The sequence below is a fragment of the Emericellopsis atlantica genome (assembly GCF_019669845.1).
Source record: "Emericellopsis atlantica unplaced genomic scaffold F5Z01scaffold_29, whole genome shotgun sequence".
NCBI classification, from domain to species: domain Eukaryota; kingdom Fungi; phylum Ascomycota; class Sordariomycetes; order Hypocreales; family Bionectriaceae; genus Emericellopsis; species Emericellopsis atlantica.
The window spans coordinates 153,486-174,694 of NW_025764731.1; the positions used below are offsets into that span (position 1 = coordinate 153,486).

Sequence of the window (21,209 nt, forward strand, 5' to 3'; positions counted from 1 at the left end):
TGATACCTCGCATGACTCTGATCGAGCTGATCCAGACATTGTGTGGTGCAGTTGGCTTTGAACCAAGGGTGCATGTGCATCGTTTGACCAAGATACATCTATCCGTACTAGACTAGAGTGATGTGCTTTCTTTCGAGAGGAGAAAGACCAGAAGTCAAAGGCCGAGCAGGCTACTAAGTGCTTCTGATATCAAGTCGTTCAAATGAGCATTGCCATAGCTTGATGGGTGTATTGATGATGCTTTGCATATCGTTGCCGCAAAACCTCCGCATAATCAAGACGCCGACCCTCATATAGCGAGTAAGCACGAGAAGGCAACACGTCTTCCAGGACCAGATTACTCTTCGAAGGCGACTGTACAGTCGAGGTGCCGCGGCTAGAACTTACACCAACTGTAGGCTCTAGCATAGGGGGCTTTGCAATGGGCACTATCCATGGCAGCTTCAACTTGTTACTTGAATCAGAACATCATGTCCCAAGCGGCTGATGCTGTAGCCATCTGCCTTGGAGGGCCGACGAGCTGCTCGTCACCTGAGCAATGACAGGCACACCGCGAAGAGGTCGGCGGCCTGGACCCGAGCCTATCATCGAGATGTCGGTCACCCTCACTCACCCACAGGCCTCCCATGTGCCCCCTATTCACAGTGTCCCGAAACTCTATCTCCGTGAACGCGTCAGCTCAGCAATAATAAGCATACATACTATCTTTGCACCCAAAACGCAAATTTCGGGCATTCTGCGACGTGTCATTACGGTACGCTGGTCCGGTCAATCCTCTGGGCGCCGTCGCCGCCGTGATGCCGTCCCAGCCGTGTGGCTCAGGAGGGCGTGGACGTACGTACGTAGGTGTAATGGCAGCCCCCACCCACTACGAAACGTGCATAGAAGAAAAAGGCCTCTTCGCGATAGGTAGACGGAAGTGAAGTCTTATTCCCGAGATAGCGACCATACGTAGCGTAACCACAGTCTGGCAGGGACAAGACTGCGGAGGCGGCTCTGTCGAAACGCCCGGCGGCGACTCGGGTTGAGGGACCGGAGCCACCGCAGGACAGGATTGGAGAAAGCATCGCCAAGAGCAGAACGGCTCTGTGATGCCGAGTGGAGGGACACATTGATCAAGGCGTGAGGCCTCACAGTCACGCACGTGGGAACCCAGACGGTCGCGCCTCAGACAGTTTTGTCAGAAGTCCCAACAACAGCCTGATGGTCATCACAAGCCCTCGTCTCGAAGCATTGCGCGCCTGACTCTTGGTGCGATTGACAATGTCGGTGCCGAGGAACCTAAGGCACGCGCCACATGGGAAACAAACTCAAGGCCAAGCTTTTCTCCCCAAAATGACGCTTTAGCCTTCTCACTCCCAGAGCCAGAGGGCCAGGGCCCAGACAGCAGACCGGCGCACCAAGTGAGCGAGTATTATGATGAATTGCCCGGGACCTCGGGGGGTCGTGATAGCCGGTCAATCGCGAGGAAGAAGGTAAAATGATATGGATGGCACGAAGAAGGGAGGGGGGAGGATGAAGAATATGGTGCCGACCGTTCCGACTTTGCCGTGGCGCGTCTTTGCCGGGTGGGTCATGAGAATGCAAACGTGACAGCTGCCCATCGCCTCCGGTCAGGGGGGAGGCACCAGGACGGACGCTCGAAGAGGCAGTCAGTGATGACTGGAAGATAATCACTGTTGCGCGAGCTCATGTTTGGCACGCAGACACAAAACCATGATGTTTGCGGAGAGCCGCACGAAGCCAGCTCGACGACGTGTGAAGGACCGATTCGACCCTTGCTTGAGCATTTTAGCACACGAAATAAGCTTAAGCAGGGGTCCTGACTCTCTGTCGGCTGGTTTGTGGGGGGACGCTCGGCATACGTCGCGTTGATTTGACGATTTGACTCGAGCTCGCCACTGTGTTTCCTATTGACGGCAGCAGATACCTGCGAGAGGGATATCATCAGTTTCTGGCATCCAGTCATTCATTGCCCCCGGCGATACAGGGCACCAGTGGCACGCGTGGACGAGGCCAAGGCCTACAAGCGAGCAGCAGCCTCAGCTGCATCTTGGCCTTCGGCGTTAGATCATCGCGCGAGCTCCGTATCGTCTTCCACTGGATGGCTGGCACCTTTGTCACGCCCAGCAGCGGAACTGCAGCCGCGCCAGTCCTCGGCTCCATTTTGTTTCGTCGCCCGTCCGCGTTTTGGCCCCAATTCAGGCTCCCGATCGGTGTCATGGAACCGTTGCAGCTCCGTACTCGAGCAATAGCCAACGAGTCTCTCACGATAGCCTCATTTCTTTAGAGAGCGGTGGGCATGCCTCAACTAAGATTGGGTTCCCCTTCCTTTCCTCATTTCTCGGTCGTGCCGATCTATGGAGGGGCTGGTGATGGGCGGGTCGAGTTGTCCGCAACCGTGCGTTGACATGGCTTGCTTGTAAGCGCAAGTCTTGGCCATATTGCCCCCAGATGCAAGGAGCGGTAAACCTGTTGAAATAGGGGATATGAAGCGGTGATACCCAGAGGGCCGTCGGGGCCATGAAGCCCTGAGCTGAGGCTGAGATGTGGTAATTGCGGGCTCTCTGCAGTGGTGACTGGCGAGGTCGCAGGACAAAATAAGCATAAGCGTCAAGCATCGATCCTGCAAGGATGTGGTACCGCAAATGTCCGCCATTTTTAAGTACACGCTTGTTGCGTTACACCCTTCCCTGAGTGAGCGGGCGTACAGGTGGTCATTGGGAAACGAGAATTCTGTGACCGCAAGGGCTCAGCGGGTTCGTTCCCTTCACGGGTTGCCTCTCTGATCCATGGCCAAAGGACCAAGGTCGACGACTTTGACTGCGAATAACTGACTGCTGGCCTTGGCGGACGGATCGGCACAGAAGAGGGCTCGGCATGGCTGGGCCAAGCGCAGAACCAAGAAGCAGTGTAATTACTCGCACTCGGGGCCAGAGATCAACGTCGACAGCGGTCTGCTGCTGCCGTGAAAAGCCCAAGGAGCGCCCCAGTCCACAGCTGTCCGTACTCACCTGGTAGGCAAAGCATCGTCCGACCGACGCGGAGCTTTGCTGAGCATCGCCATCTGGATCTTCAACATGAGTGCAGTGCCATCCCGCATTTCTAGGGCACCCTAATAAGAATTAAGCTCTGAAACGGATACTCGCAGCGTCAGCGCACATCCCTGTCCGCCAAGTCGGTTAGAACGGCATTCCCAAGACGTGGCAGACAAGAAGTGACACCCCTGCTCATGCATGACGGCCCCAAGCTTGACACCCCTTTGCAGAGCCACGAGATCGGGAGGGGGCGTTGAGGTCGAGGCCTTCAGCCTTGAGAGAGGCAGAACCGGATAGGAGAGTCTCGACGTGGGCAGCTGAATAGGATTCCACAAGCTGAGGGACAAGCCTGGCAGCGGTTGTTGAGGTTTCGCCTTTTCCTTCCCGTTCAAACCGCTGCAACCCCAAGAACCAGGCGGAAGTCTCTGCTCGGCACGTCAAAGCCGATTGATGTCATTGATTGGCGTGCGTGTGTTTAATGGTCACAAAATCGCTAGCGACACGTCCCAAATCATAGCCGCTTCCGTGTTAGCACCCGCGCCAAGCTCAATGGCTGACAACGCTTAAATTCATGCTTAAACAATCCAGCAGCGCGTGGCCGAGTTATCCGTCCTTGCACTCCAGTCGCCGGCTGCCTCTTTGCCAGGTCGACGCTAGGCAAACGAGGCCGCGAAACGCAGTGTCCGTCGGGGGAACCTGGGATGCGACGCGCGTTGGAGGCCTTTTGGGAAACTGGAGGAGATGTCCTGGTCTTAGGTACTTACAAGTAGGTACATGGCGGTGATCCGGCCAGGGTCCGCGGTCGGCTTGGCAGGGCGGAATGACCAGGCTTCCTGAATTTGAAAGCTGGCCTCGACGCCACATGGAAGCTAGGAGTCCGTACCATCTGCGCCAGCGTAAGTAGTAGTGAGCAATGTAATAAGATTGGACCTACTGCACTCTGCTTGCAAGGTTAATAAAGCCAATTTCTAGACTCACAATCAGTAGACTTTAGGTTAAACGTTGAGGAGGGTGATCAACCTCGGGAGTGGGAAAGTTTCGTTCAGCCACAAAGTTATTCTAGACCCTTGGTAGTCTTTGCTGACTTTTATTAGTTAGCGCCACGAACGTCCTTTGGACAGAGTGGCCGAAGCTCAACATGCCAACCGGCCGCCCTCTTCAGCCGCATCCCCCCCATCATCAACGCTGCGTAAGCCTCATTGCGAAGCAATCCAGCAACTGTACCAAGTACGTATGTGTGCACGGAGGCCTCACTACGTGCGGTATTATTACTTGCGCAGCCGCCACATCGGCACCGAATCGGCGGTTGGGTACTGGCTAGGGCCATTTCTTGTAATACGTAGTCTGTCCGAGCGGGCGGGTGCCGATTCTGCCGAGTCGCAACGGTTTAGACGGCATCGCAACGAGACAGAATGCTCCGCCTTTGCGTACGTGGGCTTTTGAAAAATGAAAAGTAACTCGGGTACCGGAACGACTGAGCCAATTAAGCGGAGATGTCTTGGAGGAAGTGAGTCTTTCGAGGTTGACGGAAAACGGTGTCCTCACTGCTCACAGTGATGATATGACCTTTGGTGGTATGTCCGCACTTTGCGATGCGTTTTCCCCACGGAAGATCCCACATCCCGTTGAGCGACAACGAGGCTCGGTCGAATGTGTAATCACCCTCCCGAAGAAAAGACAGCAGATAGAAGTCGCAGCCTGATCCTTTGGACGGATGATCAAGGCAGACGCCAAATGTCGCACGAGACAAATGGTCCTGCGCGGTCTCAACAATGGTGATCCCGATTACCGTTTGTTTATGCTTATCCCTTATCCCGCGCTGCAGGCGCACCTAAAATCCCCGCAAGTTTCGCAGAAGCGACACAGGCGCTCGGCGCTCCTCACAGACTGCCAAAGAAGAATGTTACAGGCGAGACAGGGCTCCATCCAGCCGCTGAACTGATGAATTGACGGCTGTGGCGCTGTGAGGCCTCACAGACTACACCGGCTGTACGGCACAAAGGGTTGACTCGAGGGGTGTGCGGCACGTGGAACGAAACTGGGATGGTTTCCAACTACGTATAGACGACGTCGTCGTTTTGGACCAAGGACCAGATCGAGGTCGGCTCTATCCTGGGTTGTGAGAGCATTCCAGGGCCCTTGCTGTTTCTGCACGAGTCGCGAAATCTAAACATAGGTTATTAGGGATCACGAGAAACCGACAGAGCAAATGACCTCTAGGGCGAATACGTAAAGTACGCGCAAAGCCTCACCCGTGCACCAGCACCGAATGCTTATCCAAAATCCACTGCAAATAGCCCTTGACGATTCCACGTCTCTGGGCCTGAGAGCCGGAGGTACCGTTGTACGCTACTGTCTGCTGTGAAGTACTTCCCCAGAGTGAAGCTAGTGGTGGTCGAGGTACCGATTATGGTGTCCGCACCCGGCAGCTACGGCACGCAAAGGCCGCGCGATACGTATGGAGCAGACCAAAAAGGAAGCCGTGCGTTCCGACAACGATTTCGACGTGAATCAGAGTTGGCTTGTCGAAGAACTTCTATCGCCGGCCTTCGGTCTTTGCTCGAACCCGTGACTTTGTAGCCTAGGCGTCAGAGTCTGTGAGCATCGTGATCAAACGAAGAGATGGCATTCATAAAGTAGATCGACAGGTACTGGCGAGCATGAAGCCAAGTCGACGGCTAATGAGTAGGCTTAATCGCGAGCAGCGAGCCGGTGTCCGTGCGCCAAGAGTCGACATCTGGAAATAATAAGCTTAAGGGCGTACCGTATCTTCCTGGCGGCGCCAGCATGATAGTCTGACACAGTGAGAGATCGACGCTCTTGGCCATGTTGGGGGGGAGGGAGGCAGCCAGTAGACAGTGTGTGAGAGATGACACTGTGTCTGCAATAGCTCTCGGCACTACGGCAGGGAATCAAGCCCCATCCACCTTCCTCATAGGAGTCATAGCCACTGGCAATGCCGTCCCAGCCGTTAAGGGTTCACCTTCCACCAGTCCAGTCTCGTGGCAGATACAGTTGCTCCTGCCTCTGCCGCTGAGATGACGACGACTGGAGCGTGAGATACCCTCCAGTGTTTGAGTTGACGTGGGCAGGCACTCACTCGAGCAGGGGACTGGAGCACATCAAAAATCTCATGGCATCCGCAAGGTCGCAACAACACTCACTTCATCCTCCGCCTTTTCCCTCAACCAACAGAACGGATAACGGCCACCGTCGAGGTACCGGTACCTGCGTAGTCGCTTTCCACGACCGCCACCACCAACTGTAGGTCCGAAAGCCTCTTATGATACATTCCGAATTCGGCATCATTACGCACACTTTTGCTCTTCGAATGAAGAATCACTGCGCACAGTCACAAGACTCGGCGCGGATGCAATTTTCCATACAAGAGAAAGAGAGGCCACGAGCTGTGGTGCGCAAGCCAGTGCTTCGTGCGTCTCTCAACCACCAGCGGCCAGCCTGCCGCGAGGGGACCAGTTCCAGTGGTTCTGGGCTTGGCTCCCTCCCGCACACCCCTTTGGCTTTTATCCTCACACCACGATTCCCTGTCACCCCAAGCCAAGCTTTTCCTTGGGACGCCGAGCCGACTTATCCATCCTATCCACATTGTTCGTCCCTGGCGCTCGGCGTGGGCCTCCCAAGGCGAGATCGTCTGCCATGGCACATCATCCCCAGCATTTCCTTTTTAGACTTGAATCTACGCTCACCTTCGTCGCGCTTTGGATCTACTCTGTTTCCCGAATCTAACATCTCGGCTACTAGACACCGCTACCAAGCTCACGACTCCTTGAAACGCCCAAACAGTCACTCGGACACGAATTACACGAGGCTATACATGGTCGTCTGCAAACCCGTTCTCGCGCTCTTGTCACCGTAAACCAGTATGTCAGATCCCGTTGCTATCCTACCAAGCCTGGCCACCAGGACATTGTTTGTGCGCATCCCTGTTTCCCATTGCGTCAATACTCTCTTGCTTTATAATTTGCCCGAGAGTGAACGTATAGGGCAACAGAGGTTATGAGGACTTTCAATATCGCTGGGCTTGCTGGCATGTGCGCACAGCAGAGCATGTCGCTGACTCCAGAATCTCCAGCCTCCAGCCTCCAAATCGCAACAGAACATAAGTTTGCAGCGCAGAACTTGGCATCATAGTGTGGCGCACCCTGCCAGACATCGACGCAGCAATGGAAACATATCACGGCGTGATCCGGTCCCCCGCGGACGCAATCCGGCTGTTCGAGGCCTGCCGACTTGGACATCTCCCTCGAGTCCAGCGACGATTATCGGAAAAAGAGCGCCAGGGTATTCGATCTGGCTCTGTGTTCGTCTGGGATGAGCGGGAAGCTGGGATGCGCCGCTGGACGGATGGCAAGTCGTGGAGTGCCAGCCGCGTGTCAGGTAGCTTCCTGACCTACCGCGAGATGGAGGGAAAGCGAGGCGGCGGCTTCAGCACTGCAAAGAGGAGTTCCAAATCCGAGAACGGTCGCGACAGTGACGAGAACCATGATGACGGCGAGCCCGAAGGGTACCGGTACAAAGCCGACGGCCTCATGAAGCAGTCGTTCAGCATCACCACCTCGACCGGCCAGCACCTGCACCTCATTGCGTACTACTCGCGGCCTGTTTCGGGACAGCCAGAGCTCAAGCAGCCCACCACCGACCCCAATCTGCGCAACTTCACTCCCGTCAAGGGCATGTACCCCGAGACGAGCATCGGCGACTCGCACCTCACCCCTGCATTGACCCGTGTGCCAATGCACCACACACCCGCCTACGCTGCGCAGCAGCATTACCCTCCTCAGCCATACCCTCCCCAGTATGGCCAGCCCGCCTATGGCTGGCCGCACGGCGCCCACCAGTACAGCCACATGTACCAGCCCGGAGTGCCCATGCCCCCTCACATCGTCTCGCACGCCCAGTCACCTCATCCTACCTTCCCTGCTCCTCACTATGAGCACGGAACTCTGCTGCCTCCTCCCCAGCGGAGGACTTATCCGTCCCCTCCTCGCCAGCACGACTCGCCTTTGCAGAACGTGTCCTCTGGCGACTCCCGACTCAACACGCTAGGTCATGGCCCTCTACCAGCCCTCAACGCCGTGACAGCTGGCGCCCCCGGGACATCTATCGCGGCTGAGGCGCCTCCGAGCCGTGGGAACAGCATCAGCCCCCCTCAGAGCTCGCACTCTGACGCCGCGCCCCGGACCAAGCTGCCCCAGCTGCTCAATTCCCAGACTCTGCCTGCGCCCAGCGAGCCGCATGTCAGGGGAGAGGACTCACGGGCGCTGCAGATGTTGAATCGTTCGGCTTTCAGGCAAATGATTTCCTAAGAGGGTGCCGGATGCGAGGTCTGATTGATTTATGAGCGCGGCGTTGGGCGGGAAACCAAACCTCGGACGAGGTCGCATTGCATGGTCCACTTATTAGATTTGGTAGCGAATTTGGAACTTTAAAGATAAATTTTGCTCCAAACTACAATGAAAGAACCGTAGTTCGCGAGTAATATGGTGACGCCCTTGGCGTGAAAGACGTTGAACAGAGCAGACGTACTTCATCCGCAACCGGGGGGAGAATGATGTTCCGCGCCGATGCACGACTGCGGGCCGTATGCAAGACCGCCAAGCTCAAGCTACAATAACGCGACGCATCTAACATTCTTTTGCCGATTGGCATCAGCAATGCGGTAGCGCGGATTGACATTGACCTCAAGTCGCCTATCATATCCTTTTCGTTTCATCGTCTGCGCCTTTCTTCTCTCGCCTGCCGTATCGAGGCGGACCATGGGCAGATAGCGACACAATGTTCACCTTCTGCCCGCTCCAGGGCGCGCTCACAGAATCCTCAGCGTCGCAGTCGCTACTCGAGCTCGACGGCGGCGTCAAGGTCCTCGTCGACCTTGGCTGGGGTGAATCCTTCAATGTAGACCAGCTCAAGGAGCTCGAAAAGTGCGCATCCCGCTGGTCCCTCCCCCCCAACGACAGTGACAGCTAACCTCGACAAGACAAATACCCACGCTCTCTCTCATCCTCCTCACCCACGCCAAAGCCTCCCATCTTGCCGCCTACGCACATTGCTGCAAGAACATCCCGCTCTTCACACGCATACCTGTCTACGCGACGCGACCGATCATCGACCTTGGACGAACGCTCACACAGGACCTGTACTCCTCGGCGCCGGCCGCGGCGACCACGATATCTGCAGAGTCGCTATCCGAGACGGCGTATGCATTCTCGCAATCGGCTGCCTCGCAGGCCCAGAACTTGCTACTGCAGACTCCGACGCCAGAGGAAATCGCGCGATTCTTCTCACTCATCCAGCCGCTCAAATATTCACAACCACTTCAACCGCTCTCTTCTCCGTTCAGCCCGCCTCTCAATGGCCTCACGATTACGGCATACAATGCAGGGCATACACTCGGTGGAACAATCTGGCATATTCAGCATGGCTTGGAGTCGATTGTATACGCGGTGGATTGGAATCAGGCCAAGGAGAATGTCCTTGCCGGTGCGGCATGGCTAGGAGGTGCAGGCGGCGGTGGTGCGGATGTGATTGAGGCGCTGCGCAAACCGACAGCTCTCATTTGCAGCACACGGGGAGCTGACAAGGCGGCACAGACAGCGGGGCGGAGCAAACGCGACGAGCAGCTCCTCGATATGATCAAGTCCTGCGTCACCAGAGGAGGCACTGTGCTGATCCCCGTGGACTCGAGCGCGAGGGTGCTGGAGCTGTCATACCTACTGGAACACGCGTGGCGGACGGACGCGGCGGCTGAGGATGGCGGTGCGCTCAAGAGCGCCAAGCTCTATCTCGCGGGGCGAAATATGGCGAGCACCATGCGGTACGCGCGGAGCATGCTGGAGTGGATGGACGACAGCATCGTGCAGGAGTTTGAGGCCTTTGCCGAAAATCAGCGCAAGGTCAACGGGGCAGGAGAAGGCAAGGCTGCCGGACCGTTTGACTTCAAGTTCCTGCGGCTTCTCGAGCGCAAGGCGCAGATTGCCAAGCTGCTCTCGAGATCCGTTGAGAACGTGGAGACGGAGGGACGTGTGATTCTAGCAAGCGACACGAGCATGCAGTGGGGGTTCTCGAGGGACATTCTCAAGGGATTAGCCAAAGACTCGAGGAATCTGGTCATCCTGACCGACCGACCTGGGCTTGCACCGGGTCAATCACCGTCGATGGCGAGGACGCTGTGGGAGATCTGGAGCGAGAGGAAGGAAGGTGTGTCGGTCGAGTCGACCAGCTCCGGGGAGGATCTTGAGTTTGTCCATGGCGGTGGGCAATCGCTCGAGATTCAGGAAGCGCAGCGGGAGCCTCTGGAAGGGGATGAGCTGGACGTTTACCAACGGTGGCTGGCGACGCAGCGACAACTACAGGCGACCCAGCAAGCAGGTGGTGCTGGTGCCATGGAGACCTCGGGTGATATTGTCGACGACGCATCCGAGTCCTCGTCAGACTCGGAAGACGACGACGAGCAACAGGGCAAGGCACTGAATGTGTCTGCGCAGCTTGGTCAGGCTGGACGGAAGAATGTGGTACTGAAGGACGAGGACCTGGGCATCAATGTCTTGATTAAGAAGAAAGGCATATTCGACTGGGACACGCGCGGCAAGAAGGGCAGGGAAAAGTCGTTCCCGCTCACCATAAGGCGGAAGAGGGGCGATGATTTTGGCGAGATGATCCGGCCAGAAGACTTTCTGCGCGCTGAGGAGAAGGAGGACGACGCAGCCGAGGCTGGCAAACTGGCCACGGATGACGACAAGCTGGGCAAGAAACGCAAATGGGACGACGTCGCGAAGACCGCGCCTAGTAAAGCTGTCGCAGCGGGCGAAGACGAGGGCCACGGCGCACCAGACGGGTTTGTCGCCGATGAGCTGGACGAGGTCCAGGACACGGAGCCTGAGCAGCCGTCGGGCCCCTCGAAACTGGTTTACACAACCGAAACGATCACGACCAACCTCCGCATCGCTCACATTGACTTTAGCGGTCTCCACGACAAGCGCAGTCTCAACATGCTGATCCCGCTGATCCAGCCGCGCAAGCTCATCCTCGTCGGCGGCAACCACCAGGAGACCATGGCTCTCGCAGAAGACTGCCGTGCCGCCCTCTCCGGAGACGTGTTCACCCCCGAGACGGGCGTCTGGGTCGATGCCAGCGTCGACACCAACGCCTGGCTGGTCCGTCTCGCGGACCCGCTGGTCAAGAGGCTCAAGTGGCAAAACGTCAAGGGCCTGGGCATCACCACCATCAGCGGCCAGCTCCTGGCGCACGCGCTCGCGCAGGAAAAGGAGGAACCCAAGGAGGAAGAGGGGCCGGCCAATAAACGACAAAAGATGGACAACACGGCCGTCGCGCTTGTCAACCACTCGATTCCCTCGTCGACACCTACCCTTGACATTGTGCCGAGCACAATCAAGGCCTCCTCTCGTTCGGCCACGCAGCCTTTGCACGTGGGCGACTTGCGCCTCGCGGATCTCCGGCGCGCGATGCAAGGGGCGAGCCATGTTGCCGAGTTCAAGGGCGAGGGTACGCTTGTCGTGGACGGGAGTGTCGCCGTGCGCAAGACGGCCGAGGGCAGAATCGAGGTGGAGAGCATAGGACTCCCGTTGGGCGGGAGGCGGAACGCGCTTGTGGAGGTGAAGCGGGTGATCTACGATAATCTGGCCGTTGTCTTGGGCGCCTAGATGGATGTACTACTTTATGTATGCTAACGAGGAAAGGCGCGTATCATGCGTGGGGAATTATATATGGCCATCTTTTACTCAAGATTGTTCTCTGAACCGTGCTAGGATACAACGGTATGCTATCTCATGTCTAATACCTCCCTCCCCACCTGCGTATGATACCTGGTAATAGTACACTTGGTTCCCAAACAAAGCAAATTCCCCCCAAAACGCCGAGCAATGCACGCTTCATCATACAGGCAGGCTGGTAGGGACAAGGCTTCACCGTCCAACCTTGCCCATCTCGTATTCTTCTGTCCCGCCGTGTTCGCCACTCTGTTTGCCGACGAGGCGCATCTCCTCGTCATCACCGCCGTCGCTCGAGATCGTGCCCCTGGGCGGGGGGTTGTTCCCCAAGATACGGCCACCGCCGAAGAAGACGGGCTGCAACTCGCGGTACTGACAGCCCCATATGCCGAGACTCGCACATAGCGCGGCGCTGCCCACGAGGGAGGCGTACCACATGGACGACTGGGGGAGGCCGCGCGAGTAGAGTGTCGTGAAGAGCAGGTGGAGGGCCTGAATGGTGATGGCAAAGTCCGGGACGAGCTTGGAGCGCCCGATGAGGGCGACGATGGCTAGGGCCCTAATGATTTGTTAGATCTCTTTTAATTTGTCCTGTCAAGAGCAAGGAGGGAAGCTCACATGCAGAGTCCACCGTCAAGCAGCCAGACGAAACCCATGACCCATCCCTGCGTTGTGTCGCCTCGAACGCGCTGCCACCCTAAAATGAGGTCGAGACCGAATGGCACGCCGGCCACGAGCGCGGTGAACAAGAAAAGGATGAGCGCGGTGAGATAGAAGAGCACCTGCAAGGCGGCGATTTGCGCGGCGATCTTGAGCGGTTGGAGGTCGGAGAGGGCGCCCGCCCGCGGAGGACGACGGCGACGAGGCATCTCCTATGAAGGTGGCGGTAGGCTGTTGAGGGTTATTTATGAGTGTCGCATGTCGAACTTTTGTTGTAGGTAGAAAGAAAGAAGGTTGGCGATGAATGACGGACAGTCTCTCGTCTCGGCAAGGGGAGGTTGGAGCTGTCTTGTACAGGTACATGCACAAAGCCACGCTAAGCCCATTTAGTGGGCACAACCTAAATTCTGCCGACTGGAGGTGCCTTCGTCATCAAGTCAGTTTCTACAGCTTGCTTGCTGCCACCAGACAACACCAAAGCGCGCACACACACACCATACCCTTCCAAAGCACAACAATGGGCTGGTTCTCCTCCGACTCACGCGGCGAGGCCATCCGCGCCGGCACCGCCATCCCCACTCGCTCCGAGCGCCAGGTCTGCTGGGCCGCGCGCGACAACTACTTTGCCTGCCTGGACGCGCACAAGATCGACGACCCTCTCAAGGACCCCGCGACGACGGACAAGAAGCTCTGCAAGGCGGAGAGCACACAGCTCGACCAGGACTGCGCAAAGGAGTGGGTCAAGTACTTTAAGCAGTGGCGCGTGGCCGACCTGCAGAAGCGGCGACGGCTGGAGGAACTGAGACGGCAGGGCGCGCAGGAGATGACGGTCACGTCGACGTTTGCGCCCGAGGGTGGCGTCGCGGAGAAGGGCAAGGGCAAGGACGACATTCAGGATCTCTTGGAGAAGAGGCAGCGATAAAATCCTGTGGGGAGGAAAGGGAGAGGACACCACAATCGTGTACCATATACCATATGTACATCACTGTAACAATTGAGACCGACTACCCATATCTAATTTGATACCATATTCGCCTCTAACACGCCCAGAAGATACAACGAGAGGGGGAAAGGAAAACAGGAAGAAGAAAAAAAAGGAAAAGGAAAGAAGGCTAGTTTTGATGGCAACGTTTGAAAAGGAAAACAAGCATGCTGCTGCTGCTGCCATTACGGAACAGCGTGGTATCATCCATGGCTTCTGCACTCTTTCGGCTTTTTGGTTGTGAACCTCATCCTTCCCTCGACCGTCTTTACTACACATCGCCAATGACAGAAATAAACCCCAATGCTTTGCTTTGCTTTGCTGTGGTAGTCGTAGTAGCAGCTAGAAAATGAGGAGGAACAGGAAAGGAAAACAAAATCAGAACAATTAACAGGCGGGTCAGATCCAAATGTGCCGGTCTCATTTCTTGCCTTCGCTTTCGTTTGTATCGATGGGGGTCGTTCGTTGATGCGTCTTGTATCTCGCGTGGTTTGTTTTGAGTGTATGTGAAACAAAAAGGTATGATGAGTCTCCGTCCTCCATTCGCGACATTTACCGAGGAAAGTAATAGTCCCAGGGGTATGACAACCAGGCTAACTATGCCGTCGTGCGCCCTGACTCGGTTGGCAAAGGCGGAAGGGTCTTGTTACGAAGACTCTCCTTACTGAGCCTGGGCTGCCCTCCGTAGCCGCTGTCTGAGCTCTCGGCCTTGCTGGCGTTGTTCGCCTTGGGCGGTGTCGGCGGCGGGGCGCGAGTAGGGGGCAGCATCTTGTCTTTGGCCGGGGTCCTCGGTCGCATGTCGTCGTCCCCGGCCTCTTGTACCACAGGCAGGATGGCCTCAGCTTGCTGTGAGTCGCGCTGGCCGGGCACAGACGTCCTCAGTGTGCGCTCAGGCACATGCCTCTCCGATGCGCCTGCCTGTTCGGTGCGATGAGCTTGCACGGATGCCATCTCGACGACTTCTCGGCCTTCAGGCGACATCGTCCTATCGGGTGGTGGTGCCGGTGGTAGGTGCTCGGGCATGGGTGGGATGGTGTTGTGCCTCTTTGACTGTGACGTACGCGATGCTTGAACCATCTCCGCGTCTCTCCTTTGCGCTTCCCTATGCGCCTCCTCCGTGGACATGGTGTTGCCCTCGATGAAGTTGTAGAATCGGTCGCCGTATAGATCAGGCGGGAGCGCCGAGATTTGTGTCTTGTCATTGGTCAGACCTTTCCAGAAATGCTCAATCTTTTTGATCATTCCGTACTACCTAATGTCAGCTGCGCTCCTCTTGTGGGACATGGCAAGGGTACTCACGTGTGTCAGACAGTCAATGACGCCCAGGTAGTACACCTCATCCGCCGGGGTGTTATCCTCATGCGTCGCCTGGAAACCACCGTCATCCTGGTTGAAAACGAAACCGGGCCGGGCCTGCCCCTCGAGGTGGTCCTTTTCCAACACCTGACCGATCGGCACGGGCCTCTCGGACCGGATCATCTGCCTCAATTCACGTGCCTTGCGCGCATTCTCCAACTTGGACGGTGTCCTCAAGAGCACAGATGGTGGCTCATCCCCACGGTCCTTCTCGCCTCCTGGGTTGAACACCTGCAACGTCTTGTCCCGGAGATTCTCTTCGTTCCCCCGGGACAAATCGTGAATGCCCACCAGGAGTGAATAGTCCATGATTTTCAGCTTCTTCAACAGCTTGACGTCTTTCTGTAGCTGCTCCAGGAACATCCTCTTCTTCTGGATTCCCAGCTCGAGCTGTCTCTTACGGCGGAGCCAGTTGAGATCCTTGAGTGTGGCCCGGGGGTTCTTGTCCAGATCATCCTCCCTATAGTCTCGGCCTATTGTCGAGCCTTTCAAGTCGAAAGTGGTGTGTATGTCCCGGTGAGGGGGAAACAGATTGTTCATGACGACAAAGTGAATCTTCTTGCCGTACGGCACCTTGACACGGTGCAGGCCGTAGAATTGCGAGAGAAGGGTGTTGGGATTGTCCCTGACGTGCTGGTAGTAGTCCTTGAGGATCTTACGGAGGAATTTGTGCTCCGCGTGATGGATCGTCTTTATGATGTACTTGTAGTCCCTCGAAAAGTAGAAGAAACTGCCGCTCTTGCCCGGCGAGCCCAGCTCAGAGAGAATGTACTTACCCGTCAAGGACATGAGATACTCGGCGGGATCGATGCGGAACAGAGACCGTAGATGGCGAAAGACCCAAGGGGCGTAATCCTTGAACTTGAAGTCGTACTTGGCCGAGGGGACCAGCTCGTTCCCAGCCACGTCAAACGTCGATTTCTGCTTGACATCAAAGTCGGCGTCGGTCAGCTCCCGGTCGAGTTTGGCGTTTGTCCTGGAGACGGCCACCCGGATTCCCGTCAACATGTTATACGCAGTGACCCAGTTGGCGTGCGTCTCGTCAACCTTTGTACCGACCAGTACCCTGTCGTCGTCCTCTTCCTCCTTGCGCCTGCGTTTGCTCGCCCGCTTCTGACGCAATGCCTCTGCCCAGCGTGCAGCATCCTCGTCGGGGACCACCTCGTCGCGCGGCGCGTCGGACTGCATAGACCGCGTTGTCCGCCTCGCCAAGCTCAGGGAAGCTCTCCTCCCGCTGCCAGCGTTGGTTCCGACGGTAGGGGAGAAGCGCCCACTAGCCTGTGCTGAATCCATGCCATCTTTCGATACTCTTGCCGAGGATATTTTGGGCACTTCAAGCGTGTGTCTTTGCTTCAACGCGGCACCAGGATGCGGCGGTTGCAGATGTGAAGGTGATGATGGGCTGTTGACAGAGCTGCCGTGGTAGACTGGAGGAGAAGAAAGGCGGTGCGGTGAACCTTGTGGCGGCGGTGCTGTGGGCTCGCCCACTGGCGATGCTATTGGGGGGAAGAACGACTTGGTTTGTGACGACGATGACCCGGCCTCTGATGGTATTGTGGGGAGGCTGGGCTTGTTCTGCTGCTCTGTGCTCCGTCTTGGTTTCTCGGCATGGCTGCCATCGACGACACCGTTGGGCAAACGCGACCGATCTGGCAGGGCGGGTTCGTCATTCCTTCCACTCTTGCCGTTAGGAAGAGAGTTCATGCTCGTGGCCCGCGTGATATTGCCATTTGTGTTGGTTGTGGTCGACGCTGCAGTCATCGGTGCAGTGTCCAATGCAGAGCCTGAAGCGTCAGAGTCGTGTATGGACGAGTTGGACGCCTCGTCAAAGGGCTCATTGATGGCCGCCGGTGGGATGCGATGGGCCGGGTGAGCCCCGTTGGCCTTGGGGTTGGGATACTCGTAGTCGGCCTCCAGCTTGAGGATATCGGCGTCGCTGTCGTTGTAGATGGGTGTCGGGTCGACGTATGAGGGCATCGCGGCCTGATGTGATGATGGCCTGTCGGGCGTCGCAATCGTCGTTTCGTGGTCGAATCGAATCGTCAAACAAGCTACGTCGCTCCAACCAGCTTGAGGGGGGGCAGTGGGAGCGAGACGGAGTGACTGGCAGCTGGCCGCCGTCTGTTGTCTCTGCACACACGGCGAGTGGGTGATGGCGGTGCTGGGGCGTCGCGAGGAGCGGAAATGAAGGGAATTGGCAAAGGGCCTCTGCCTCGCCCAAAGCGTTCAAGGCTTGGCTTGGCTGTTCCGACAGGAGTGGACGTGGTGGAGCTGCTGGCGCGGCCTGAGTCGAGGCTTGGCACCCCCAATATCGCGTGGAAGGATTTCGGGCTTATCTAATCAATTCGCGAAATGATGGGACACATTGATATGGTTGAGCATGCATGAAACTGCCAGGCGACGTGATGAAAGCGAGAGCAGCAGTTAGGTGCTAGGAAGACGACGATGTCGTTGTTGTGAGCGAGAGTTCGTCGTTCAGCTCCAGTCGTCCACTTCTGGCCGGGGCGGCGATGACATGAGGCCTTCCAGGGCAGGCAGTGGGCGCTTCAGGGGCTGAGGCCACTGTAAGAACGGTGAACCTAAGGCAAGGTAAAGTACATGTACCGTGCCCTGTCAACTACATAGACCAGGTAGCGACAAAATGACAACCACCACGTTATCCTCGGACTGTAGATTATAATCGCCCACCATTCACTACCATGTGGTAAAGATCCTCCCTCTCATCGACATCATGGGGCCTATGTTATGGCTGTTTGGAATCTGCCGTCATCGGGCCGCAGCCACGTCTCTGCATTTCACTGGTCTGTCACAATAAAGCGTGGTCCCTCTGCGGCATGTGAAGACCCTGGTCTGTCCTTGCAGGCTTGGCTTGACCATTGTGCGCTCGACGCTCGTATCTTCACCCCAGAAGCGAATTGCGTTATGCGCCGGGGGCCACGACATATTCAGCCGCTACCAATGGACCAGGGTGGTTCTATAGTTGAATCCAGAACTTTATGCCATACCTAATTAGAGGATGCTGCGCCATTCACCGAGCTTCTGGGCATAATATTGCGTGCAACTAAATTAGAAGCGATCCGGGCGAAAGAGCCTCGGACTGTGGACAAGCCCGATTTCTAGCTGATATCAGACTGCGGGTTGTCCGATTCCATGGAATTGCAATTGACAGTTCAAGTGAACCAACCAACATTGGTGCTGGCATCACCATTGATTATGCGCTCAGGGCAATTGGGCCTGAAGTTTCAACGTCCAGTCGTCTCTCAAAGTGATATGTCCTGGTATGACCTCATGGGTGATTTCCTGCGTTCGGGGACCATGTTGAAGATCGACGGGCCGCTCTAGCCTCTCCTTATTCCCAATTTAAGACACAAGTGTCAAGATGTCCAAGACAGTATACGTCATTTTTGAACGCGTAGATGAGCAGTAGTCCAACCCATTGTCGGAGGAGCAGCGCAACGAAGAGATGTGCTCCAGTCGGTGCTTGAGGCACGAGAGGGAAGAGCGACTTGGTCACAACCTCAGGCAACTTGCCCCGTGTGAACAGATACCCCTCCAGACGAGACCCAGAGGCAAGATCTAGACTATTAGCATCGAGAGCACTGCGCCGACTTTCACTTGCTCATCCTCCCAAACCTCTGCACCGCTACAATATCGATAACAAACCTGTTAGCTCACCTCTGAAACCATGTCAACCAGCTCTCTTGGCGGCGATGCCTCACCCAAAGCTCCCATTGACCTTCAGCCCCCCTTCCAAGGCGACGTTGCAATCCATCTCACTCACCACGCCAGCAGCAGTCCAGCACTGTTGATGTTCCGCGGTAGACCAAGCAATAAATTCCCACCGCAGGGTGAGAAGGCCAGCTTTTTCCCATGTGCCTCTCTCCAGGACGATCCGTAGGGTGGTGCTATGACTTCTTGTCCGGAGCTACGGTACACAGAGGGCGACAAGTTCGTGAGTCTTGGAAGACCGCTTTCATGTGCACGCGTTAATGACCAGCATAGGCTCGATTTCAGGAACAGATCCGTCGCGTCTCCCGTTCTCAGCCGCCAACACCCACCGGTCTTGCTTCTCGACTTGTCCTTCGGTTCCGCAGCGCACGGATCTGGCGGTCCCTTGGTGGACACTCAGCTACGCTGTATCGCGCACTACCTGACATGCCCCCTCGCATACTCGATGGAAAGGAGCGCAGGAGGTTAGCTCGTGTATCGCGGGCTAGGCTACTGTCGCAAGACACAATCATCGTGGAAACGTACCCGCCACACGAAGAGAGTCGTAGCCCAGAGGGTAGTGCTGGGACGGGGCTGGCAAACAGCAGGTTGAGCGAAGTGCCTGGAAAGTCAGTGAATGAAAGGGCGCAAGCTGGTAGTTAACAAGGTCTCGACGAGGTCAATACGTATACGTACGCACGTTCCCCGTCCTAGCCAAGTAAATACCTAGACCTAGTTTTGTGCCGACAATCTGGGGCGGGTGGCGCCGATACCTCTTGGCGGGGTCCGTCATCGGCCTCGGCCCTCTTGATCGTTCCCCGTTTCCCCAGACCGAGGCTTGCCGAGCAGTTGCTCTCCAATACATCACCACATTCAACAGTTTTTGCAATGTTTCGCTCAGTGTTGAGGACATGCGCGCGCCAGGCTTCAGTGAAGCCGGCGGCTGCTCGCTTCTACGCAGTCCAGCCAGGTGCCCCGTTCAACTGGGAAGATCCTCTTGCTTCCAAGAATCTCCTGACCGAGGAAGAGCTTGCCATTGGTGAGACTGCCGAGCGGTACTGTCAAGAGCGCTTGGCGCCACGCGTGCTACGTATGTCTCTTTGAATTTCTTGAGATTGGGAGAACAGCGCTAATCTTTTCAGAGGCCTACCGTGATGAGCATTATGACGCCAAGATGCTGCAGGAGATGGGCGAGTTGGGCCTGTTGGGCGCCAACATCTCTGGCTACGGTTGCGCGGGCGTGTCGACTGTAGCCGGTGGTCTCATCACCCGCGCCGTGGAGCGTGTCGACAGTGGCTACCGTTCCGGCATGTCAGTGCAGTCATCTCTTGTCATGGGCGGCATCAATGAGTTTGGCACGGAGGAGCAGAAGGACAAGTTCCTTCCCGGGATGGCCAAGGGAGAGATCCTAGGCGCATTCGGCCTCACCGAGCCAAACCACGGTAGTGATCCTGGCAGCATGGAGACCGTAGCGAGACCACACCCCACGAAGAAGGGGTACCTCCTGTTGAGCGGCTCCAAAACATGGATCACCAACAGCCCGATCGCGGACGTGCTCATGATTTGGGGCAAGCTCCAGGAGACGGGTAAGATTCGGGGGTTCCTGGTCGAGAGAAAGGACTGTCCTCCCGGCACCCTGGAAACACCAGCCATCAAGAACAAGAACGGGCTCAGGGCCTCCATCACGGGCATGATCCAGATGGACGACTGCCCCGTGCCCGAGGCCAACATGTTCCCCGAGGTCGAGGGTCTCCGCGGTCCTTTCAGCTGCCTCAACAGCGCCCGCTACGGCATCTCGCTGGGTGTCATGGGCGCGCTCGAGGACGCCTTGGCTCGCACGCGCACGTATGCGCTGGAGCGCAAGCAGTTCAAGAACAACCCCATTGCCAAATACCAGCTGGTCCAGAAGAAGCTCGCCGACGCAGCCACCGACGTGGCGTACGGCACGCTCGCTTCCATCCAAGTCGGCCGACTCAAGGACGAGGGCAAGGCGACACCGGAGATGATCAGCATGGTCAAGCGCCAGAACTGCGATGCGGCGCTGCGAAACACACGCGTGCTGCAGGAGGTGTTTGGAGGCAACGCCGTGAGCGACGAATATGGCATCGGGAGACACGTCGCGAATCTGTTCGTGACACAGACGTACGAGGGACAGAGCGACATCCACAGCCTGATTCTAGGCCGGGCCATTACGGGTTTGCAGGCATTTGTATGATAATGGTAGCGTCCTAGCCTCATTAGCTGAGAACCTTGTTGATCCAGATTTGTGCGTGCGAAATCGTGAGCTCTACGGATACTGGGAATGCACTCATAGCATATTGTGATGACATTCTGAAGGAAGGCAACGCGTCGAAAGTGACCGAAGGATATGGGTGGATGAGTGTGAATCACCAGAGCATTAGATGATGCTGAGAAATACGATGATGCTAACAAGCCTCCATGTAAATGTTGGTGGAGGCGTGTTAGTCGCCTCGTGTGTGGCGTTGCGGGTGTGGCCCAGACAAAAAACCTGACGGCACCACAGTTGGGCGCCCGGCCGGCCAGTCATCAGCCACTCCACTTGCAGTGACGACTTTGTCTTCCCATCCGCCCACCTTGCAGTCCATCCTTCTCTTCGTCACAAACCATCACGAGCGACGACGATAGACCCTTGCTACGGCGGACCGTTATTGACACAGACCCGAAAACTTTCTCGATCGACCAAACTTCGTCGTGCGT

The 21,209-nt window shown here is 56.7% G+C and overlaps 6 protein-coding genes across 6 annotated transcripts; 4 read left to right on the plus strand and 2 right to left on the minus strand.

Annotated features, from left to right (window-relative positions):
- Positions 1-6,817: 6,817 nt before the first annotated feature.
- F5Z01DRAFT_296665 (Gti1/Pac2 family-domain-containing protein) lies at positions 6,818-8,600 on the plus strand. Its single transcript, XM_046258856.1, has 2 exons — positions 6,818-6,919; positions 7,139-8,600. Exon 2 carries the CDS (start codon positions 7,223-7,225, stop codon positions 8,363-8,365), a length of 1,143 nt encoding a protein of 380 aa, XP_046115083.1. The 5' UTR covers positions 6,818-6,919; positions 7,139-7,222; the 3' UTR covers positions 8,366-8,600.
- Positions 8,601-11,829, plus strand: F5Z01DRAFT_296538 (beta-lactamase-like protein). The gene is made up of 2 exons (XM_046258855.1): positions 8,601-8,980; positions 9,037-11,829. Exons 1-2 carry the CDS (start codon positions 8,835-8,837, stop codon positions 11,717-11,719), a joined length of 2,829 nt encoding a protein of 942 aa, XP_046115084.1. The 5' UTR covers positions 8,601-8,834; the 3' UTR covers positions 11,720-11,829.
- Positions 11,779-12,881, minus strand: F5Z01DRAFT_664130 (integral membrane protein S linking to the trans Golgi network-domain-containing protein). The gene is made up of 2 exons (XM_046264078.1): positions 12,404-12,881; positions 11,779-12,344 (listed from the first exon to the last, which is right to left on the minus strand). Exons 1-2 carry the CDS (start codon positions 12,652-12,654, stop codon positions 11,981-11,983), a joined length of 615 nt encoding a protein of 204 aa, XP_046115085.1. The 5' UTR covers positions 12,655-12,881; the 3' UTR covers positions 11,779-11,980.
- Positions 12,882-13,438, plus strand: F5Z01DRAFT_664133 (cytochrome oxidase c subunit VIb-domain-containing protein). Its single transcript, XM_046264079.1, has one exon. It carries the CDS (start codon positions 12,963-12,965, stop codon positions 13,365-13,367), a length of 405 nt encoding a protein of 134 aa, XP_046115086.1. The 5' UTR covers positions 12,882-12,962; the 3' UTR covers positions 13,368-13,438.
- Positions 13,439-13,817: 379 nt separating this feature from the next.
- Positions 13,818-17,144, minus strand: F5Z01DRAFT_297387 (phosphatidylinositol-4-phosphate 5-kinase its3). Its single transcript, XM_046258857.1, has 3 exons — positions 14,727-17,144; positions 13,934-14,675; positions 13,818-13,838 (listed from the first exon to the last, which is right to left on the minus strand). The coding sequence occupies exons 1-2, from the start codon at positions 16,758-16,760 to the stop codon at positions 14,025-14,027; spliced, it is 2,685 nt and encodes an 894-aa protein (XP_046115087.1). The 5' UTR covers positions 16,761-17,144; the 3' UTR covers positions 13,818-13,838; positions 13,934-14,024.
- A 2,123-nt stretch (positions 17,145-19,267) lies between these two features.
- Positions 19,268-20,860, plus strand: F5Z01DRAFT_295965 (glutaryl-CoA dehydrogenase). Its single transcript, XM_046258853.1, has 2 exons — positions 19,268-19,581; positions 19,634-20,860. Exons 1-2 carry the CDS (start codon positions 19,380-19,382, stop codon positions 20,704-20,706), a joined length of 1,275 nt encoding a protein of 424 aa, XP_046115088.1. The 5' UTR covers positions 19,268-19,379; the 3' UTR covers positions 20,707-20,860.
- The last annotated feature ends 349 nt before the right edge of the window (positions 20,861-21,209 follow it).

Excerpts from the sequence above, each read along its gene's own strand:
- F5Z01DRAFT_664133 (XM_046264079.1), top strand. The coding sequence starts at position 12,963 with ATGGGCTGGTTCTCCTCCGACTCACGCGGCGAGGCCATCCGCGCCGGC.
- F5Z01DRAFT_296538 (XM_046258855.1), top strand. The coding sequence starts at position 8,835 with ATGTTCACCTTCTGCCCGCTCCAGGGCGCGCTCACAGAATCCTCAGCG. Across the intron at positions 8,981-9,036 it reads CAGCTCAAGGAGCTCGAAAA|ACAAATACCCACGCTCTCTC; the intron begins GTGCGCATCCCG and ends AACCTCGACAAG.
- F5Z01DRAFT_297387 (XM_046258857.1), bottom strand. The coding sequence starts at position 16,760 with ATGCCCTCATACGTCGACCCGACACCCATCTACAACGACAGCGACGCC. Across the intron at positions 14,676-14,726 it reads TCATTGACTGTCTGACACAC|TACGGAATGATCAAAAAGAT; the intron begins GTGAGTACCCTT and ends GACATTAGGTAG.
- F5Z01DRAFT_295965 (XM_046258853.1), top strand. The coding sequence starts at position 19,380 with ATGTTTCGCTCAGTGTTGAGGACATGCGCGCGCCAGGCTTCAGTGAAG. Across the intron at positions 19,582-19,633 it reads CTTGGCGCCACGCGTGCTAC|AGGCCTACCGTGATGAGCAT; the intron begins GTATGTCTCTTT and ends TAATCTTTTCAG.
- F5Z01DRAFT_296665 (XM_046258856.1), top strand. The coding sequence starts at position 7,223 with ATGGAAACATATCACGGCGTGATCCGGTCCCCCGCGGACGCAATCCGG.
- F5Z01DRAFT_664130 (XM_046264078.1), bottom strand. The coding sequence starts at position 12,654 with ATGCCTCGTCGCCGTCGTCCTCCGCGGGCGGGCGCCCTCTCCGACCTC. Across the intron at positions 12,345-12,403 it reads CTTGACGGTGGACTCTGCAT|GGCCCTAGCCATCGTCGCCC; the intron begins GTGAGCTTCCCT and ends ACAAATCATTAG.